General features: G+C 35.7%; 4 protein-coding genes across 5 annotated transcripts; 3 read left to right on the top strand and 1 right to left on the bottom strand.

Moving 5' to 3' along the window:
• The first annotated feature begins 4,897 nt into the window (after positions 1 to 4,897).
• Positions 4,898 to 7,093, top strand: LOC125188231 (F-box/FBD/LRR protein). The gene is made up of 4 exons (XM_048084993.2): positions 4,898 to 4,939; positions 5,292 to 6,173; positions 6,262 to 6,399; positions 6,737 to 7,093. Exons 1-4 carry the CDS (start codon positions 4,898 to 4,900, stop codon positions 7,091 to 7,093), a joined length of 1,419 nt encoding a protein of 472 aa, XP_047940950.2.
• A 1,109-nt stretch (positions 7,094 to 8,202) lies between these two features.
• Positions 8,203 to 10,455, top strand: LOC125190660 (putative WRKY transcription factor 69). Of its 2 annotated transcripts, none has more exons than XM_048088010.2 (3): positions 8,203 to 8,441; positions 8,528 to 8,665; positions 9,768 to 10,455. In XM_048088010.2, exons 1-3 carry the CDS (start codon positions 8,320 to 8,322, stop codon positions 10,204 to 10,206), a joined length of 699 nt encoding a protein of 232 aa, XP_047943967.2. In that variant the 5' UTR covers positions 8,203 to 8,319; the 3' UTR covers positions 10,207 to 10,455. The 2 variants fall into 2 exon arrangements, with proteins under 2 accessions (XP_047943967.2, XP_047943966.2); XM_048088009.2 differs by having other exon boundaries at positions 8,205 to 8,441; positions 8,525 to 8,665.
• Positions 10,456 to 14,111: 3,656 nt separating this feature from the next.
• LOC125190133 (putative alpha,alpha-trehalose-phosphate synthase [UDP-forming] 7) lies at positions 14,112 to 18,043 on the top strand. Its single transcript, XM_048087335.2, has 4 exons — positions 14,112 to 14,309; positions 14,520 to 16,585; positions 16,968 to 17,241; positions 17,348 to 18,043. The coding sequence occupies exons 2-4, from the start codon at positions 14,598 to 14,600 to the stop codon at positions 17,687 to 17,689; spliced, it is 2,604 nt and encodes an 867-aa protein (XP_047943292.2). The 5' UTR covers positions 14,112 to 14,309; positions 14,520 to 14,597; the 3' UTR covers positions 17,690 to 18,043.
• A 57-nt stretch (positions 18,044 to 18,100) lies between these two features.
• On the bottom strand, positions 18,101 to 20,780 carry LOC125190134 (ATP-dependent zinc metalloprotease FTSH 2, chloroplastic). The gene is made up of 4 exons (XM_048087337.2): positions 19,571 to 20,780; positions 19,195 to 19,508; positions 18,651 to 18,891; positions 18,101 to 18,565 (listed from the first exon to the last, which is right to left on the bottom strand). The coding sequence occupies exons 1-4, from the start codon at positions 20,741 to 20,743 to the stop codon at positions 18,227 to 18,229; spliced, it is 2,067 nt and encodes a 688-aa protein (XP_047943294.1). The 5' UTR covers positions 20,744 to 20,780; the 3' UTR covers positions 18,101 to 18,226.
• Positions 20,781 to 21,809: the final 1,029 nt, after the last annotated feature.

The following is a 21,809-nucleotide window of genomic DNA, read 5'->3' as shown; positions in this document are numbered from 1 at the left end:
TTAATATATACAGTAACTTTACATATCAATATTCCATATTTATAATCATTTAATCATTTTATTCCACACGATAAATGCAAACATATTAACTAAACATGATTATGATTTTAGGTGTTTTAGCGTTTGGATTTATAATTTAAAAAATAATAGAAAAATATAAATATAGAAAGAATATTTTCTTTGGTCACCGTGTCCGTGTAAGTCCCAGATGGAAAAGAGTTTACGATTTAGCAAACAACAGCGAAAAAACATTTTAAAGTTGGTATGAAAAATCAGACTGATTTTAAACTTTGCATATAAAATCAGAATTCTGTCAAAATTCATTAATTTAGAGACTATTATTCATAAATGTATCGTTTTATATGTCGATCAATTTAGCCATTTTCATATTGTCAGACAGACAAGTAATTAAATGTAGTCGGATCTAACACATTAGTAAAATCAGATAAAAATGAAAGTTCAACAAATATTTGAAACGTTTTCCATATTAATATGCAAAATCAAAATTCAATCAAAATATCAACCACAAATTATTAGATAAGTACTAGTAATATATACTTCCTCTGTTCCCGAATAGGATTCCTATACTTCCATTTTGGTTCGTCCGCGATTGAGAGTCTCGATTCATAATTAGTAAAGAGATCTCACATCACACCAACTCATTTCACTCACGTATCATTTAAAACTAATATATACTAGTGGGACCCCTATTCGGCTATTCCACTAACTTTTTTCCACCCATTTTTCTTAACATGTCTTAAAACTTATGTCGGAAAGAAATGTGACTCCTATTCGCGGACGGACTGAGTAGATATTATCTAAAAGGAGGGGTCGAATAGAGCGTTTGGTAAACTCTCTAAAATATTCGATGTAGTAGTAAAGCGATGTGTATGAAACACGAAATTCACGTGCTATATAATGTAATTCTAGTTAAATTGGAGAATTTTACGCGTTAGCAACTAAAAGCTAGTAACATATTTTTGGGTTAATGTATGCAAATATTAAATAATGAATTAGACCAACTAATGTCAAAATCGAATTTCAAATCTAAGTCGCTTTTTTGGGGACCGCGATAAAAGTTTGAAGACGCAAATATCACGTGCATTTTAGCTTCTCATAATTCACATCAAAATCGTGAACACATATTCACACGATAAGGATAAGGCTATCTCAAAACCTTTTTATTTACTACTACCTTTTTTTCTCTTTTTATCTTCTAATTTCTCCTAATTTTTTTTTTTTTTTGGAATGATCATCCAACTACTAGTCTACTAACTATCATGCCATTGCTATATACTCCATTCGTCCCATTAAATATGCAACATTTATTTTTCGGCACATGATTTTATGTAGTGTTGTTTTGTGAGTTAATGAAAATAGAGTAAAGTAAGAGAGAAAAAAACATAGAAAGAGTATTGTTTTTATTTTTAGAAACGTTTCATTTTTAATGGGACTGACTGAAAAAGAAAATGTTTCATTGTTTTGTGACAGAGTGAGTATATATTTTAACTAGATATCAATTTTTTTTAAATGGCATTATGATCCGAACTTTAAACTCATGTAATACTTCTGACGAGTCAGCTTCAATTTAAAGGAAATTAATTTTGAGAAAAAATTTAAAATTCATCTATTTATATTTATTACTATAAAACTATAGGTATTTTGAGTCTCTTGGTGTGCAATAGTTGAAAAATCATGCTTGGTAAACTAAGAGCGACGTACTCAAATTTATAGAGGCAATAGTGAGTTTTGAACATTAGAATTTTATCATTGAAACTTTACCACTAAGTTGTCCTAATTTATATCAGGGTTTTTACTAATAGTAAATTTCATCAAACCTTTTTATATGTTGCAACTTTAGACCTTTTAGTTTTAAAAATGAAAAATATCATCACATGCTTCTAAATATTAGTATCACATATCCTTTTTCCACTTTTGAACACATTAAGGAAGTCTTTTTATTTTCTAATTATTTTAAGTTGAGGATTGTATGATTTAGATTTCAATTATTACAAAATAAATTTGATTTATTCTATGATTAATTAATTATACTTACGAAACTTATTCAAGTATCACATCACTTCAAATTTGAATGATGGTCTTTTGAATAATTTCGATACTAATTATTTTATTTTGGAGCTATTCGTCAAAAACAAATAATAACATAAGCTATATTTCAATTCAATCAATTTGGTTCTATATAATTGAATAAATTCCAAATCAATGAAATTTAAATAAATAGTTAAGTTTGATTTGATAATGTTTTGATTCAAAGAAAAACCTTGCCGATGTGAATTATTTGGCTCCATTGCCACGTAAACATGGAGGGAGAGACAGTTGGCGAGTGCATATACTCCCTCTGTCCCATATAATGTGGGACACTTTGACCCGGCACGAGTTTCAAGAAATCTAATGGAAAGTGAATTGAAAAAGTTGGTGGGATGTGGGTACTACTTTTAAAGTATTAATTTTATAATAAAATGTGAGTAGGAATGAGTTAGTGGAATATGAGGTCCACTGCTAAAAATGGTAAAAGTGAAGTCAGACATATTACGTGGGACGGCCCGAAATGGAATACTGGGTCGAATTATCTGGAACGGAGGGAGTATATTCTAACTTCATATTGCTGAAACTGTGGGATCTCTACTAAAATAAAAATATCAAATATCTGCATTTAGTCCATGCATAGTCAAATTAATTAATTGGACTGAATAAAATTAATATCAGCCATCTCAGAATATTAAAGTGAAAAGGGAATCCAGAACTAAAATGAGAAGAAAAATTAAAGAAAATTAAATCAAGAATCATAAGCTACACAACTTTTTGGGCCAGGTTTGCAAATTGATAAAGACCATTGGTAATAGGAAGAGCACTTGAAGCAACAAAATAATATTACTAATCTGAGCCCATGAAAGTGCTAGAGAAAATAAACATGTGAGCAATGGAGGCTGATCAGTCTACACTATAGTGCAAATTAGGACTTATAATTTTCGATATGACACGGGTATATATAAAATCAATGTGTTAGCGTCAAGTTTTAACGTGTTCATTCTTTAGTGAGTCGACCCGATAAACACACGATAATATGGAGCTAGTGATCCTTATTTTTTACATTTATTAGAGGTGTAGTTATGTTTTTATTTTCTTAATTTTCATACTATGCCTTCTACCATATCTTTGCCTTAACTGTCATGACCATCGTCACCACATGTCCACATCGTAGGATCATATTTCCTATGCAACACGTCCACGTCATTTCGTGTTGTTATCAGGTGTTGCTGAGTTCGTGTTGCTACTATGTTCTGTCAACATGGATATGATCATGTTACTAACGAATTCGTGTCGTGTGCGGGTCTGAATCATATCTAGCCCATATTTAGATTGATGAATTACTTAACAGGTCGTGTTCATAATTGACCTTAACGGATTAGGTCGCAATGAGATCAACTTGGTAATAACTTAATCCACGCGATTTGTAAGTCGCAGTTTAAATATAATGGGAATGATAATTTAATTTGATCTCATTCTTTTCCTAGTGTGGTTAATTTTACAATGTAATTTGTAAAAACACTAATTTTAAACGTCTAGTGCAATGTTTTTAGGTCAGTTAAAAAAGTAGTATTGTTTTTACATTAATTGATTCTTATATTTATGATCAATACATGTATAATGTAAAAATTCCATGGTCCATCTATACCAAGGTGGCATAGCGAATTGGTGTACCTCACCATTAACTCATTGATAAATGGATGCCCACATGCCACATCAAATGAATATCAATTCAATAAATCTAATTGCACAAAATAGACATGTATTATTCATGGAAAGTGGCATTATATTACTAGTATTAAATTGGAAAATATCATCATAAAATAGGCGTGCAATATAGTTACAATATATATGTATGGCGAGCATTAGGGTCCTATTGACCCCTTAGTGTTTATTTCCTTCTTAATATCATCCATTAGATTAGAGATGTGGACGGTCAAGATCAAAATTGTGGAACTTATCCCATGCTACATTATTGATCCTATTTCGTGCATTATAAGGGTATAAGAGTAAAACAATGATGAATTAAAAATGGCAGTTCCTACAATTAAGCGTGATTTTCATTGAAACCGCTTGACATTCCATCCAATCACTCTCTCTCACACCAAACGTCTCTCTTCCCTCAACCCACGACAAAACCCTTTCTCTCCAATTTCAAAACCCTAGCCGCTACTAAATCGGAGCAACTACACGGAGAAGACGATTTTTGCCGGATTTTGCTCACTCGCTCGACGCAGCAACATTTCGTGTTTTTTTTATATGAACATAGTGTATTACAAATATCAATACAATGACATGAGTATTTCAACACAAGTACACGAAAATATCAACCCAGTTTCATTGAGATTTCACATTCATTGTATTGAGATTTGATATGCATTATATTGAGATTTCGTCAAATCATCAACATATACGAAAACTGAAATAAAAATCATCAAATTTCATCATCCGAACATCGTCGGAACATATGCAATTGAAATCTCGTTAGAATCCTTATAAAATTACCTTTGATTTGATATATTTTTTGCGAAAAAATAATTTAAATTGAGAGAGTTACGTAAATTTAAAGTTTTCGATAATTTTATAGAAATTAGCCTACGTAGGATTAGTCGCTCGTATACGTTAACATTTGTTATGCAATAGATCTTTTCTCTTGATGTAGATATATATACGTAGATGATATACTATGACTTTATTGAAATCTCTTTAAAAATAAAAAGAATATTATTATATATCCTTACAGATTTTTTGTAACTGTAAATTTTTTTGTGTTATTATCCTTTTCTACCGATCGACTATATATATATGCACAACACTAATAAAAGTAGATTTGAGGAGTGAACTAACAATGGCGGAAAAGCAACGGAGACGACTCGAAGATGACTACATGGTAAAAATCTGCCTAATTATCATTATTGATTTTTGTTTATGTAAGTCGTATCTAACATTTTAATGATTTTGATTACCAAATTAATGATTTCGATGATGAAATTATGATCTTGGTTTGATATAACTTAACCATAGCAAAAATACTACAATCTTGATCTACGCTTTCTTATAAATTTATGTTTGTCCTTTCTTTTTAAAAAATGATAAAAAATGAAAAACTATGCTTTCTTATAAATTTATGTTTGTCCTTTCTTTTTAAAAAATGATAAAAAATGAAAAACTATACATGTGTAAGTGATAATTAAACCAACCAATAGACGTATAAGTCACAAGTGTTTAGTTTTCACTTTCAGGGTGATCGAATTAGCAAGCTTCCTGATGAGATATTAGGGTTAATATTATCTTCGATGAGCTTGAAAGAGTCTATAAAGACTAGTGCACTCTCCTCTCGATGGAGGAGCTTGTGGATCGTCACACGCAAACTAGATATAGATCTGGATTCGACAACAATACTAGACAATCGGAGAAACTCCTATAACATTAACAAATTAAGATTCAAGTTTGTTAGATGGATTGATCGTCTATTCACCACCATACTCCCGGAATCCTCCAGCACTACTCTTAACAGATTCAGAGTGGTATTCGATTTATCTTCCTTATTCAGTGGATGGATCGATGATTGGCTTAGCTCGGCCGTGAGTAGAAAAGTTGAGAGTCTTGAGTTGATCCTGAACACCTACTCCAACTCACGAGCCGAGCGCTGTTACTGCTTCCCGTACGAAAAGGGGAATTTTCCCGACAATCTGAAGCTGCTCAAGAAGCTGAACTTGCATTATGTGAATGTGAGTGGCGCGGCTGTTGCGTTTTTGTTGGGAAACTGTCGTCTCCTCGAGCATCTGTCGTTGTCCCGGTGTGGAAACGGGCTTTCGTCTCTGGAGGTTGTTGGGACCTCGCCGGTGTTCAAATGCCTAGAAATCAGCCAGTGCACTAGTCTCAAATCCGTTGTGGTTCGTGAATCGAATGTTGTCTGCATCAAGTACGCTGGTCCGAGTATACCACATTCTCGTTTCAAGCTTGAAGGTGTTCATCGACTTACTCAGCTCTGGATTAAGGGGCGGCCGGAGATGATGCGGTATGAGATTAAGAACATCAGAGGCATTATAGACATGTTTGATTCAGTGCTTCCACAACTACACACCCTCAAGATATACACTATGTCCAAAATTACCGGCAATGTAATGTAAACTTGTTATTGATTTGATTTTCAATAAATTATCAATCACATGTTAATTGAGATGATATACATATATTGATGTTGTACAGGACACTTTGGAAAAGATAATGCCTAAACTTAAGGAATTGGTGGTGGTTCTTGGCCGTGAATACCTGGACAATTGTTCTCTCGTGCCAATAATAAACTGGTTTGGTGTAGCACCTTGCTTGGAGAGATTTATCCTAGAGGTAACTATCTATTCATAAAAACTACCAAGGTTGATCAAATTCTGTCAATTTAGAAATGACCTATTTCATCATTACTTGACATTTTTCTTAAGTAATGGTCCATGGCGAGAAATTTGGAAGTTTGATGTGTAAGGCTAGTCTTTTTTTGTCTCAAACTAATGATGAGAATTAGAGGAATGACAAAGTTATAATATTACAACTTATACATCAAAGTTATGATGTAATTGGTCTTTTTTTTAAAGTTAGGATTGGACTAGAATTTGACATTATTTTTTCATAAATTTTCTCTTTCCAATATCTTTTGACTTACTCCGTGTGGTTATTAATGATTTTATAGGCGTCACACCAGGTGCCAAGGGCTTTGGAAGCTAATTACTTGCTTAATGGTAGTGATTATGATGTTTCAAAGATTAATAGGAAAATTGAAGTTCAATTGTCTTATTCTCACATTAAGGAAGTAGAATTTGTTGGCTATCGTGGCGTGCATAATCATCTTCAAATGATTACACAGTTGGTGCGACATGCTGTTGCACTAGAGAAGATAATTGTGGATCCACGATCTTTCGAGCTTCGCCCTAATATGCCGTGGGATCGCATTTCTCGAATTCAAATGGAGGATGAAATAATTGCAAGGCAACATGCAGAGGACCAACTAAAACATGTTGCTTCAAGAATTAATGTCTACATTCTTTAGATTAGGTTTTGTGCATTTGATCATATCTCAAAACATCAAATTGTTATCTAAGATTTTGGCCCTTGATTATTGTTAAATTATAAACGTTGCATGATTATCTTTTCACTATTCGTATGTAATTCGAGCTAACCATATGTGGACTAGATGAGGTGAACTTTTTTACATAATGATAGTATCATTTAGAACGTGAGCTAACCCCTCTTAAAATGACACTGTGACACCACTTATACAACAATATTATAAACGCTACACAACAATATTCAATACGCTAGTCCGTCCATCATACTAATCTAATGGTTGATATTAAGAAGGAAATAGACACTAAAGGAGTGTATATAAACGCTTTTATTTAGCATTGTCATGATATGAAATTATGAATACCATAATACCATTAAACACTTATTTTTGGAAATGCATTTTTTACATTTTGCAATTGCCTCGTACCATTAAAACTTTGCTTTACTAGTGTAATTGTTATATACAGAATTTTAATAGTGCAGGAATTTGCTAAAGATACAAAAGTTATGGCTTAATTAGCTAATTAAAAGTTAAAATTGGCCAGAAGATAACCAAGAATTATGATTAAATGGCAATTTTCCGCTAATTGTTATGTAAGCATTCAATATGTAGCTAGCAGCATTAGCATAACATTTTTATTAATAGAACAAAGAATAGAAGCCACTCCATAATAGAGTTTATAAGAGCCTCAATTTAAGCAATCGCTTTCAAATAAAGCATTTCCTATAAGTTCAATTATTCGCCCCAAATTAATAGTTATCCATATTTCGATCTATCTTAATATTGGCATGATATATATAATCAATATGACATTGACAACCAAATTCGTAACTAATGGACCCTCAACAAATATACATGTAATATTAAAACTAATTATTTACTTCGTCCCATCTCACCCGATTCAATTTTCTTATTAAACGACCCTCAATTTTCAAATTTTCAAAAATAAAAAACATTACTCTTTCTATTTATTAAAAAAAAAAAATTATTTAAATTATAAATTTTGTTGGGATCCTAATTAGCTCTCAAACACTATGTAAAATGTCGTGTATAAGACAGAATGAGACGAGGGAATATTATTGAGTGAATTTGGCAATTGCACATCCTTAATAAATTACTCTCCTATTACTACAAAACTTCCCATCAAAACCTCCATTTTCATAAACTAGAAACACATACACACCTAGTGCTAGTATATACATACATATATGGAGGGAGGATTTGATGATGAACATAGTGAGGATTCCACCACCCTCACTCCACCGGAGAATGCGGCGGATTCTCCAATTTCCGGCGATGAAGAAGCATATGCTCCATCTCCCAAAAAAAGGTGTTAGTATTTTTTTAATTTCTTTTTTTTTCTTCTTAAATCTTGAAAATTAATGGTAATTAATTGGGTTAAAATTATTGTAGTAGGAGGGGTGCTAATAAAAGAGTGGTGGTGGTGCCCATCGGCGACGGTAGCCGGAGTAAAACGGAGGTGTATCCGCCGCCGGATTCATGGTCGTGGCGGAAGTACGGCCAAAAGCCTATAAAAGGATCGCCTTATCCCAGGTAATTATTTGGTTTAATTACAATTATAGGAGTAGATCATGTATAAATCACAACAACATTTTTAAAAATTTGGCTTAAAATTTAAAATGGATTATGGTTAAGATCAAAATTTGGAGATGTGATTAATGAAGTGTAGCGGAGGGAGTAGGTGAGTGATTTTTATTTATTTATTTTTTTGAAGAAAAAAAAATTGTTCATAGATATTAGAGGCGGCATGGCCCCAATTTACATAGCTTTCATTGAATTATTGAATTATTAACGTTTAGTAGTTGGAATTTTTAATTCATTCCTCCCACTCGCTTTATTCTTGCTACAAAAAAACGAGTTTGGATAGTAAATGGTCAATTTTGTGTATTTATTTGAGATGAACATTCGAAAATATCTTAAGGAGAATGAGGTGGTGGAAGGTGATTTGAGTGGAGTTGGGAAAGAAGGGGTTGTATTTTGTCCCATTAGCATTTGTATATTTAAATTTGGTTCAAAATCCATATCATTTTGAGATTGTCACTTCGAAAAAGTATAGTGTAATTTGGGCAACCACGTTACATGAGTAGTAATTTATTTTAATTTCCCTCAAAATTGCTTGCTGACAAAGATGAAGAACACAAATATATGTATGTCACCTTAATCTGGTAAACATTTGGTAGGACAAGACAATATTTGTATGCTTTACAATAATAGGGTCACTTTTAGTACAGTACTCCCTCCGTCCCATATTTGGAGTCACTTATTGTTATGGTTCGGATTTTAAAAAAGTGTTGAAGTTTGTAATAAATGAAGTGAGATGATGGAGTGTGTAATAAATGAAGTGAGATGGTGGAGTTGGTTGAAGTAGGGTCCTTTTTTACTTTTGATTTTTGTTTTGATTTATTTTAATGTAGATAATGACATTTTTATGTAATTTTGGTGAAGAATATGGTAAAATTGTATGATCAAATATGGAAAATTCTAAAGTGACTCTTAAACTGGGACGGACTTTTATGGCAAAAAGTGACTCTTAATCTGGGACGGAGGGTGTATAAATTTATCATTTCATTTTGCCCCAAATTAATTTAGGTAGTATTTTATTTGATGTGATTCAATTTTTTATGACAATTGACAGGGGATATTATAGATGTAGTAGCTCCAAAGGGTGTGCAGCCAGGAAACAAGTTGAGAGAAGCCGCCTTGACCCCACCACCCTCCTTATCACCTACTCCTCCAATCACACCCATCCTCTCCCCACCACCACCAAGCACCACGGCCCACCTCCGCCCGCCGTGGCAGCCTCCTCGGCCGCAGAGCCAACGATCACATCCTCGGACGAGATGTGTCCGGCCGAAGACAGATTTGTCGAGCTGGCCGGGGAGTTCGGCTGGATGAGTGACGCGGGGCCCACTGTCGTGGACGGGGCGGCCCTCGTGGGCCCCGCGTGGGGCGCCAATGCCGACGTGGAGTTCGTTGGAGAAGAGGACCAGCTCCTATTCGGTGACCTCGGGGACTTGCCCGAGTACGCAATGGTGTTCCGGAGGCACCGACCGTGTTGTGCCGAGTGCACATAGGTGGTGTTCGGTTTCCAAGATAAAATAATACTCAAAGATATAATCTAGGATTGACATGTGAGATTATTTTAGTCATATGTGGTTAGCTATTACTAATTATTCCATGATTATCCATATAGGATTGAGTTGTGGAATTAAACTTCATGAACCAAACACACTAAATATTTTATCCCGAGAAACAATCTTGCAAATCGAACACCCCCTATAATGTGAATAACACTATAAAGATACGGAGATTTTTTTTTCTCATCTTCTTATCCTTTCTTTTATGCACATAATACCCATATTAAGCTTCACATGCATCAATCTATTGCTCAATCTTCACAGTTCAAAATTAATTCATCCAATTGAGATACTACATTGAATCGATTTTGGATAATTGAGATACTACACGTTGTAAGCTGTAAAACGATGCAAGAGTAGATAATTGAGATTCAAAATTTCTCTATGTTTTTGGTAATTGAGATAGTACTACATTGTAAATTGTTGTAACGATTTAAGATTATAAGTGGATCTCTTATTTTAGGATGAGATATTGCAGCATATGAAAGATAACAGTGTGGTGAAGTGGATCTCTTATTTAGGAGGAGAGATTTGAGTATATAATATTAATTCAATTGAAATAGTACTATCTATTGGATTTCTTGGATGAAATTGGATAGTTTTGAGAATATGAAATCGGAACACGTGATTTTTTATTTTAGACAGTCGTTTGATACAAAAGATAGGATATGAGAAGATATGTAAAACAAGATAAGAAATACGGGCTTCATGTCAAGATATGCAGAGATATGATTTTTTTTCCGTTGTTGTTTGATAGAAAAGAAATTATCTAAATTTGTATTGTATATTAAATAACATGGCTTAACTTGATAAATTGGTGAGATACATACATAAGGTTAATGATATAATTTTGGTAAGATTAGATAGGGCCCTGGTCTTATATTGGGCTTTGAGTTAAGCTTAACTGTGATATCAAACAATTAGAAATGTCCATATATAATTCTCTATCTTGGTATTACTAACTTATCAAACATGCCCTGTATACTTCTCTTTTTTATTTTTATTTTTAACAAAATACATAAATTGACCAAATTACCTAACGGAAAATTTTCGTTTTTTGGATTTAATTCCCACCTCTTTTAATACTCTTGGGGTGTTCGGTTGCCAAGATTAAATCTCATGATTAAATATGTATCATGTTTGGTTCATAAGATTGAACCCTACAACTTAATCCTAGATGGATAGTCTCATGATAATTAGTCATAACCTTCCCTCCAACTAAAATAATCTCACAACTTAATCCTAGATGGATAGTCTCGTGATACTAGTCATGGCAACCGAACGCACAGAACTTATTACGTTGGCTACGTGTTTTTTACAAAAATTAGAAAAGGATAATTAGCTTTAAATTGGCAAAAAACAAACTTTCCATTAGAAATTAAGAATTTCCTTCAAAAAAAATACTATGCAGAATCTTATTTAAATTAGGAAAGTATAAATTAGAAAAAGATTACCTTTAAATTGGTAAAAAAAAAAACTTTCCATTAGAAATTAAGCATTTCCTTTAAAAATTACTGCAGAGTCTTATAGAAACAAAAAAAAAATCATAGTTTCTTCTTGAGCGATCAGAATTCAGGAAGAGGACAAGAATTGTTTTTCTTCGTGATTAGTAATCATCGGTAATCTTCATTCTTCTTCTTTTTATTTTCATTTTCATTTGGTTATGCAAATACTTGCATTTTTATGATACTTTTTATTGCGAGAAATTGATATTTAAGTATGCATTAGATATCTAGTATACAGGATTTTTATGCAGTAGATGGAACGTTTTTTCAAAAATATATATAGGGGGTGTGCTTAGATTTCTTTAATAATGCATTAGAATTATGGTGTAGTACTCTATAACATTAGTTATTGTGATGTTGATTACACTAAGGAAGAATACATAGGAGATCGATTAGAGTTCTTTAATAATGCACTAGATTTCTAGTATAAACTGTACATATAGGGGTGTTCGGTTGCCAAAATTAAATTTCATGATTAAATATGTTTCATGTTTGGTTCATAAGATTGAATTCTACAACTTAATCCTAGATGGATAGTCTCATGATTATTAGCCATGACAACCGAACGCCACCATAGTACAATTGAACATTTTTATATTTTACCTTGAAAATAAATTTAATTTAATTTAAATTGCATATTAATCACTTTGCAACAATATAATAATATATTAAATTTCTATATATTTAAAAAAATATTTTTTTATTGAATATTCTATATATATTTCAAATCAAATTCAAAATTATGTGATAAAATTGTCATAAAATTTCCATATAATTTATTTTTTATTGCTATAGAATAATATAACTAATGTAGTCTATCTGTATCAGCCTAAGTGAAACGTTTTCCTTTTTAGCACGTTATAACTTAAGTGAGACGTTTCCTCTTTTCGTATAATTAACTCACTCATCTATCTTACTTTATTCTTATCTCGCTTCTCTCTTTATTATTTCTTTCTTTCTTATTCTTATTTTATCTCACTCTTACTTTATTTTTATTTTCTACTTCTATCTTTCTTTCTCTCTCTTACTTCACTATTTATAATTTTTAGTCAACTAAACACTACTCCCTCCGTCCCATAAAAGTTGAGACAAAACTTTTGGGCACGGAGATTAAGAATTTATATTAAATAAATAGGAGAGATGAAAAAAGTAGGAAAGATAAGAGAGAGTAAAGTAAATGATGAAATAAAGTAAGAGTGATTAGATGTTTTGTCTTTTATTAAAAAAGGAAATGACTCAACTTTATAAGGACGGACTAAAAAGGAATACGACTCAACTTTTATTGAACGGAGGTTCCTGTGTAAAATAAAAACGTCTTACTTAAACCGGACAGAGGAAGTAACGTGTAAATCATCATAGTGGTCCAATATATAGGCCTTGATAAACGTAGCCATAACCTGGGCCCATCAGCACATAGCCCAGGTTTGACGCGACCCAAATGAAAGGACACGTGTCACATCCCTAGAAGGCACGCGTAGGGCGAGTGGGATCCCGCCAGCTGGATTCTATCCTCTTTCTTTATTGGTAGCGATAATCTCACCCATCCCAACTAAATGTGATGTTACTTATTCTTACTTAAATAGAGAAAATTCACTCTAAATATGAGCGAACAAATATTTTTATAAGTGATACTCCATATAAACGTTACTAAAGTTTAATAAAAGTACACCAAATTTTACATTTGTTTGGCAAACGATAAGTGATACAGATAAATGCGTCACGATAAGTGATACAGATAAATACATCAGTTGATTGTTTGGTAAAAATGATTCAATTTTAATTATGTATTATATTAAGTAATATTTAAAGAAAAAATATCTTCGCAAATCATAACTCGTAGTGGAATCGTCAGTTGTATCCGACCTGTTTTGATCGGTAAATACACCAAATTTTACATTTGTTTGGCAAACGATAAGTGATATAGATAAATACGTCAGTTGATTGTTTGGTGAAAATGATTCGATTTTAATTACGTATTATATTAATATTTAAAGAAAAAATATCTTAGGGAATCATAACTCGTAGTGCAATCGTTAGTTGTATCCGACCTGTTTTGATTGGTAGATTTATTTCGTAGTTATCTTCTTCCAAGATCGATAAGATTCTTGATATTTTCTATACGAAATACTCTATGTTCTTTTCCATTATATTTATATCCAATTGTAGTAAAAAAATATAAGTAGGGTAATATTTTTGTTTTTCCATTATTGAAATTTTTGTTATCCTCAACTTTCTTCCAATGTTATTTTAATTTTGGTAATATCGTGGGTGAGAATAGTGATTCTTGAATTTATTGGCACGTTTTACTTTTATCCATTTTGGCTAATAAAAAATTAATTACTTTATTATCTTGAATATTCACATCCATGCTCCCATATGCGATTGATCGTCGATTCATTTTTCATATACTAGTAGTAGTAATTTGCTTACTGGGTTTGGGTTTTGTTTGCGTCAAACCCTAGAATCCCAATCTCAATTCTTGGCTCAAGTTTGAATCTTTTTCACAAAAATTCTTGCTCAATTTCAATTGCAGAGGTCAGCTACAATCCGCAATTTGTTTGAATTGAATGCTGCTCTGATTTCTTTCGAGAATTGATCATTGTGTTGCCGTACATTGCTTTCTTTTTGATTATGTGAAATTTCTGTTAATTTTTTGACTGCATTTTGTGTTTGTTAATTGGAATGATGGACTTGTGATTGGAGTGTTCTTGTAATGATAAAAAGATGTGTTTTTGTTGATTTTAGGTAACTGGAAACAGACTTTGAGAGCGAGTTTGTGATTTCTTTAGCTGATTAGTGAAATAAGGAAAATTTTTTGGCAAGATGATATCAAGATCTTATGCAAATCTTTTGGATTTAGCATGTGCGAATTCCGAAGTAATGACTAAGGCGAAGGGGAGGAGGCGTTTCCCGAGTGGAATGACAGTTCCGGGGAATGTAGCTAGGATAGACGATGGGCAAGCTAATAGTGTTGCATCTGAAAATCCATCTTTGGTGTCTGGTGAGCGGATGATCATAGTATCGAACATTCTGCCTTTAAGAGCGAAGCGAAGGGCGGATAATAAGGGTTGGAGTTTTAGTTGGAATGAGGATTCTTTGCTTTTGCGGTGTAAGGATGGCTTGCCAGAGGATATGGAAGTGCTGTATGTTGGTTCGTTGCCTGTTGATGTTGATCCAAGCGAGCAGGAGGATGTAGCGAGTCACATCCTGGAGAAGTTTAAATGTGTTCCCGCCTTTGTGCCTCGTAGTCTGTTGGATGATTACTATCATGGTTTTTGCAAGAAACAGCTGTGGCCGCTTTTTCATTACATGCTGCCATTTTCAGCTGATCATGGATGTAGATTTGATCGGTCGCAGTGGGAAGCATATATCTCAGTGAATAAAATGTACTACCAGAAAGTGATTGAGGTGCTTGTCCCTGAAGAGGACTTTGTTTGGATACATGATTATCACTTGATGGTTCTGCCAACGTTTTTGAGGAGGAGTTTTGTCTGCTTAAAAATGGGTTTTTTCCTTCACAGTCCCTTCCCTTCGTCGGAGATATACAGATCACTTCCTGTCAGAGAAGAAATCCTCAAGGCCCTACTCAACACCGACATTATTGGTTTTCATACCTTTGATTATGCTCGTCATTTTCTCTCTTGTTGTAGTCGGATGTTGGGCATAGAGTATCAGTCAAAGAGAGGGTACATAGGGTTGGATTACTATGGAAGGACAATTGGAATAAAGATTATGCCGGTTGGGATACATATGGGCCATCTCCAGACAGTACTTAGGCAAGCAGATAGAGAACTAAAGGCTGAGGAGCTAAAGCGGCAGTTTGAAGATAAGACCGTGTTTCTTGGTGTAGACGATATGGACGTATTCAAAGGTATCAACTTGAAACTTTTGGCTTTCGAGCACATGCTCAAGAGCCATCGAGATTGGCAAGGAAAGGCTGTGCTGGTGCAGATTGCGAATCCTGCTAGGGCGAAAGGGATACATTTGGATGAAATACAGGCTGAAATAGAGGAGAGCTGCAGTCGAATTTTGACGGAGTTTGGTGCACCTGGATATGAGCCGGTTGTTTTTATCCACCGTTCTTTATCACTCAGTGAAAGAATGGCTTATTACAGCATAGCTGAATGTGTTGTAGTGACAGCAGTGAGGGATGGGATGAATCTGACTCCTTACGAATATATCATTTCTAGACAAGGCATCACTGGTGCAGAAACAGGGTTGAATTCGAGTGGACCTAAGAAGAGCATGCTTGTGGTATCTGAGTTCATTGGGTGCTCTCCTTCCCTAAGTGGTGCAATTCGTGTCAATCCATGGGATGTTGAATCAACAGCAGATGCAATGAATTTGTCTATATCATTGTCAGAATCAGAGAAGGAGTTACGACATGAGAAGCACTACCGATATGTTAGCACCCATGATGTAGCTTTCTGGGCCAGAAGCTTCTTACATGACATGGAAAGAACTTGCGATGATCACTTGCCGAAAAGATGCTGGGGAATGGGTCTGGGCTTTGGGTTTCGAGTGGTGGCTTTGGATCCGAATTTCAGAAAACTTTCAATTGATGGCATTGTAGCTGCTTACTGTAGGTCCAAAAGCAGGGCAATACTGTTGGATTATGATGGCACATTGATGCCTCAAAATATGGTTACAAAGATTCCAAGTACTCAGATCCTCTCTCTGTTGAACAGTCTCTGTGCAGATCCCAAGAATGTAGTTTATATGGTGAGTGGAAGAGATAGGAAGAGCCTAACCGAGTGGTTTCTTCCTTGCAAGAAGCTTGGACTTGCTGCGGAACATGGCTACTTTTTAAGGTATACACCTAATTTTTCTTCTTTCATCAAATTTTAAGCTATTTTATTTCCAATAAGATAGCTTCCCCTATAACGTATCTAGTGAAGTATTAGCTAAATTTTGTGCATTATAGATAACTTTCCCTATAACGTATCTTTTGCGATTTTCCTTTAAAAATAATCGAGACTGGAATTTGCTTTGTGTACTACCAAACATGTTGTTTGATCTCATAGGCTCCTTTTGAAAGTGATGGTCTTTCCACATTTAACAACCACATATAGATAACTAAGGCCTTTCGATGTTTATAGTGGTTTCAATCGAATGGCTTTTGATACTCTCAATTCTTCTGTTACTATACCCAGTTTGATGATTTGTTTGCATCTTGAATGACCAATTTTGCAGGTGGCCGCAACAAGAAGAATGGGAAACGTACGGTCAGGGTTCTGAGTTTGGTTGGATGCAGATGGCGGAACCTGTTATGAGATCGTATACAGAGGCTACAGATGGTTCTAACATTGAGAGGAAAGAAAGTGCCTTAGTTTGGCATTATCAGGATGCAGACCCTGAATTCGGTTATTCCCAAGCAAAGGAAATGTTGGATCATTTGGAGAGTGTCTTGGCAAATGAACCCGTTGCTGTCAAGAGCGGACAGTTCATAGTAGAAATCAAACCTCAGGCATGACTCCTTATCCTTTTACTCTTTGATCGCGATCACATCCAAATTTCCTAACATAACAACCTGAACATCGAATTGAGAATTGCTTCTTTCTTTTGAAACGCAGGGTGTTACTAAAGGTCTAGTTGCAGAAAAGGTCTTCGCATCAATGAAAGAGAAAGGGGAACAGGCTGATTTTGTACTATGCATTGGTGATGACAGATCTGATGAGGATATGTTCGAACTATTTGGTACTGCTGTGTCTAAAAACGTACTTTCATACAACACCGAAGTATTTGCCTGCACTGTCGGTCAAAAACCCAGCAAAGCCAAGTACTATCTGGATGACACCGCTGAAGTAGTGGCAATGCTCGAGTCTCTTGCTGCAGCTACTTCTTCAGTCTCATCCGATGATGATGCCCATATATCTCCAAGAAGATTTGATCGCCTCGTTTCTCTTGATAATTAGTTCTATAAAAGGGTAGCAATCTGAGTTCGGTTAGTGGCATCTCTGCTTATGGATCTTTAGGTTTTAGTCAATAGTAAATGGAAATGACGCACTTTACTTTCTTTGATTCTCATTAGGCCTTCGGGTTAGGTGAAGTTTATCGAACTTGTTAGCCGTGATTCTTTTGGGGGGTCGGGGGAGGTACGGGTTGATTGGTGTGCGACTGCTTGCTGCTGTTTTCATCTGTGAATTGGTGATTTAGGGGCAGACCTAATCAAAATGATGTGAATAATTCTTTTTGACAGATGGAATGTGACCAATCCTAAATTCTTTTGACATTTGATACTATTCTATTCTATTCACATGATTTGAGGATTTTCTTCTTTTGCATTGTTGAGTTGAAGTAAAAAAAATGTAGTATAAGATAGAAGATGATAGAGGAATTTGTAGGTGTAATATTTACCTGAATTCTACTATAGTGAAAATATGAAATTATACAATGTGTGGAAAATAGCATGTAAGCTATAGCTATAGGGTCAAATTTAATGAAACATGAAATCAAACAGCTACTGGAGCAGGTGCAGGAGCCACTCTGTTTTCCTCTGGGATTTCGACAAATTCAGAAAGAAGGGCTCTGAATTCATCACCTGTGATCGTCTCCTTCTCAATCAGAACTTCAACAATCTTGTCTATTGCTTCGCGGTTGTTCCGGATGTGGCTCAGGGCGATCTCGTATGCGCTGTCTGAGAGATTCTTGATCGCGACATCAATGTCTTCAGCAAGCTTTTCGGACATGGAGTTCCTTGCCATCATTCTCATGATCACGTCGCCACTTTGAGCAGACGAGTCCATCAGAGACCACGGCCCGATGTCGGACATGCCAAAGGTAACCACCATCTACACGGGGCCGGGAAACCACAGACTTAGTTTATAGACCATAAGTGAGAAAAACATCAAACATATATAGCATAACAAGGTTTACCTGCTTAGCCAAACCAGTGATCTGCTGTAGATCACCGGCTGCACCAGTTGTCACCTCGGCCTCGCCAAATATGACCTCTTCGGCAGCTCTACCGCCAAGCCCACCAACAATTCTGGCGAACAGCTGCTGCTTGGATATCAAGGTCGGATCGTCAGAAGGGATGAACCAGGTCAGACCACGTGCTTGACCACGCGGAACTAGGGTGACCTTCTGGACAGCGTCGTGGCCTGGAGTTAGAGTTCTGCAACATGACCACAATCGATCACTCACTCATAATATCTAGATGCAACAAAATCACTAAGGTGGTCATCTCAAAATCTACCTTATTCAATGGAATATGAATCAAGTTAGCTAGCTCAAAGGCCTTGAGAATTGAAATATCCTAAGTTCCAATCTTTCTTGATAATCTATAGATTCACCTATACTATTTTTTATCTTTCTAAACTAATCCTTAATAATAATCAAGAATAGAAAGCATGATAATAAGTACAGCTAAGATATTTCTTGCTAGCATATGTATAAAGGAGATTAGTCTTTGACTTACCCACAAATGGCATGACCTACTTCATGGTAAGCCACAAGACTTTTGCTCTTGCCATCAGTCATCACTGTTCCCTCCATTCCAGCAACTATCCGATCAATCGAATCATCGATTTCTTTGGACGAGATTGCTGTCTTGCCACGGCGACCAGCCAGAATAGCGGCCTCGTTCAACAGATTAGCAAGATCAGCTCCACTAAAACCCGGTGTCCTCATGGCTATTATCTCAAGTGATACATCTGTACTGAACTTTTTGTTGCTCGCATGAACCTTCAGAATGTCAGTTCTTCCACGAACATCGGGTACATCAACAGAGACCTGCAAAAAAGTCGCAACATCAATAATCCATCTCCGGGAAGCAAACAGCCAGTGTAAATTACCTGTCTGTCGAACCTTCCTGGCCGTAACAAGGCAGAGTCGAGAATATCTGCACGGTTAGTTGCTGCAACTACAATCACACCGGTGTTCCCTTCAAAGCCATCCATTTCTGTCAACAGCTGGTTCAGCGTCTGTTCCCTTTCATCGTTCCCTCCACCGATACCTGCTCCTCTTTGACGCCCAACAGCGTCAATTTCATCAACAAACACGATACAAGGCGCGTTCTCCTTGGCCTTCTTGAAAAGATCACGAACCCTTGAAGCACCAACACCCACAAACATCTCAACAAACTCAGAACCTGAAATGGAGAAAAAGGGAACACCAGCTTCACCAGCAATAGCCTTGGCTAGCAAGGTCTTCCCCGTACCCGGAGGACCAACGAGAAGAACCCCCTTAGGGATACGAGCACCCACAGCAGTGAACCTCTCAGGCCTCTTCAAGAACTCCACCACCTCCACGAAATCTTGCTTTGCCTCATCCACCCCAGCAACATCATCAAAAGTCACCCCAGTGTTTGGTTCCATTTGGAATTTAGCCTTTGACTGACCAATGCCCAAAGGGAAACCCGGGCCACCAGGTCCGCCCATTCCACCAGAGTTTCGTCTCGATAGAAGGAAAAGCCCACCAATTAGAAGCAACGGGAAGGCCAGATTTCCGATCAAGTTGAACAAAACAGAGCCAGAATCTTCCTGAGCATTGTGTGCAGCAAAATCAATATTCTTCTCCCTCAGCTTCTGCAGAAGCTCCTGGCTGAGGCCCGGGAGCTGCACGCGCACTCTCTGAATCCGGTTACCCAACTCAGGGGAAACAGCCTCAACAATAGCAATGGTGCCGTTTTCGAATACATCCACCTTTTGCACTCTATCCTGATCCAGATACTCCAAAAACCTAGAATAAGACATCCTCGAGTTAGAAACACCTTGATCATCTGCAATTGCTTTGCCATTGCCTACCAATGCAGGCACTGCAACAGCAGCATTGCCGAGCAACAGCTTGAGAAAGCCTCGTCTTCCTTCATTTATCTTCCGATCCTGAGACGCTCTTATAGTAACGAATTTGGATGCATTGCTCAATGCCGGAAGACTAGTGGATTGGATAAACTGCCGGCCGAATATTTCCTTGCTCAGACCAGTTCCTAAGCCATTTCCCACTACACATGCCGATGAAGCAGCCATTTTTGTCTTCAATCTACACTTCAGCAAACTTAAATTTAGTACTTCAATTGTGGAAAACATGATTCACGTAATCAAACCACATCTGTGATTCAACTTTATCAGGAACCTTCAAATCGAAGACAAAAATCAAATTCAAGCACAATTCTAATTCAGAATTTCACAATTTTAACTGAAATGCATAATTCAAGTAAGCAGCAATATTACTTCAAATCAACTAGCAAACACATGAAATTCAAAAAATTAGCAACAATTACAGGATAGAATCAAATGAAAAGTTATAAACACTGACAGCCAACACAATCAAATCAATAAATTTCGACCAAATTACTCAAAATCCACCACGAAAATGCTAGATTTATCGCATAAAAAGTTAATAATTAAGCGAGGTAACTGGATTAACGCAAACACGGAACAGAATCAACACAATCCGAGCCAAATTGAATGAAGCTAAGTGCAGTAGAGTGATAGAAGACGTTACCTATAATTGGTGGAGGTGAGTTTGGAGAAGGAAAATGGAGGGAGTGAATGTATATAGAGAATGGATGTGGTGTGTAGACTGTCTACGTGGCTTCTTCTGGATAATTGATTGGTCTTCAAAGTTTGATTTTTTTCAAATTTAAAAAATGCTCAATAAATTGGTAAAATGCTTAATAAATTGATAGGTAAAAAATAATGAAGAGTGTGTTAAATTCTCTAACATCTGTATCACATCGACTTGGTGAAGATCTCATATAATCTATATAAATGTGGATAAACATTCTCCTTATAACTCCTTTTAAGGGGTGAGTGGCTCATTTCTAATATGGTATCAAAGTGGGCCCAAGTCAATGATGGATTTCTCTTTATCTCTTATCTACCTAGATCGATGTCCTTTCCGGCCCACATCGATGATGGTTCTCTTATCTCTTGCATTGCCGGCCCACATCGATGATGGTTCTCTTATCTCTTGCATTGCCTACCCACGTGATGGAAGACCGACTTGGTTCGATGATGGTTCTCTTATCTCTTGCATTGCCTACCCACGTGATAAAAGACCGACTTGGTGAAGATCCCATCTAATCTATAT

The sequence above is a fragment of the Salvia hispanica genome, chromosome 5 (assembly GCF_029641045.1).
Source record: "Salvia hispanica isolate PSC_SH4W2 chromosome 5, Shi_PSC_v1, whole genome shotgun sequence".
In the NCBI taxonomy this organism is placed as follows: Eukaryota; Viridiplantae; Streptophyta; class Magnoliopsida; order Lamiales; family Lamiaceae; genus Salvia; species Salvia hispanica.
Note: the sequence above shows the minus strand (reverse complement) of the source record. Positions and strands in the feature narration are given on the sequence as shown.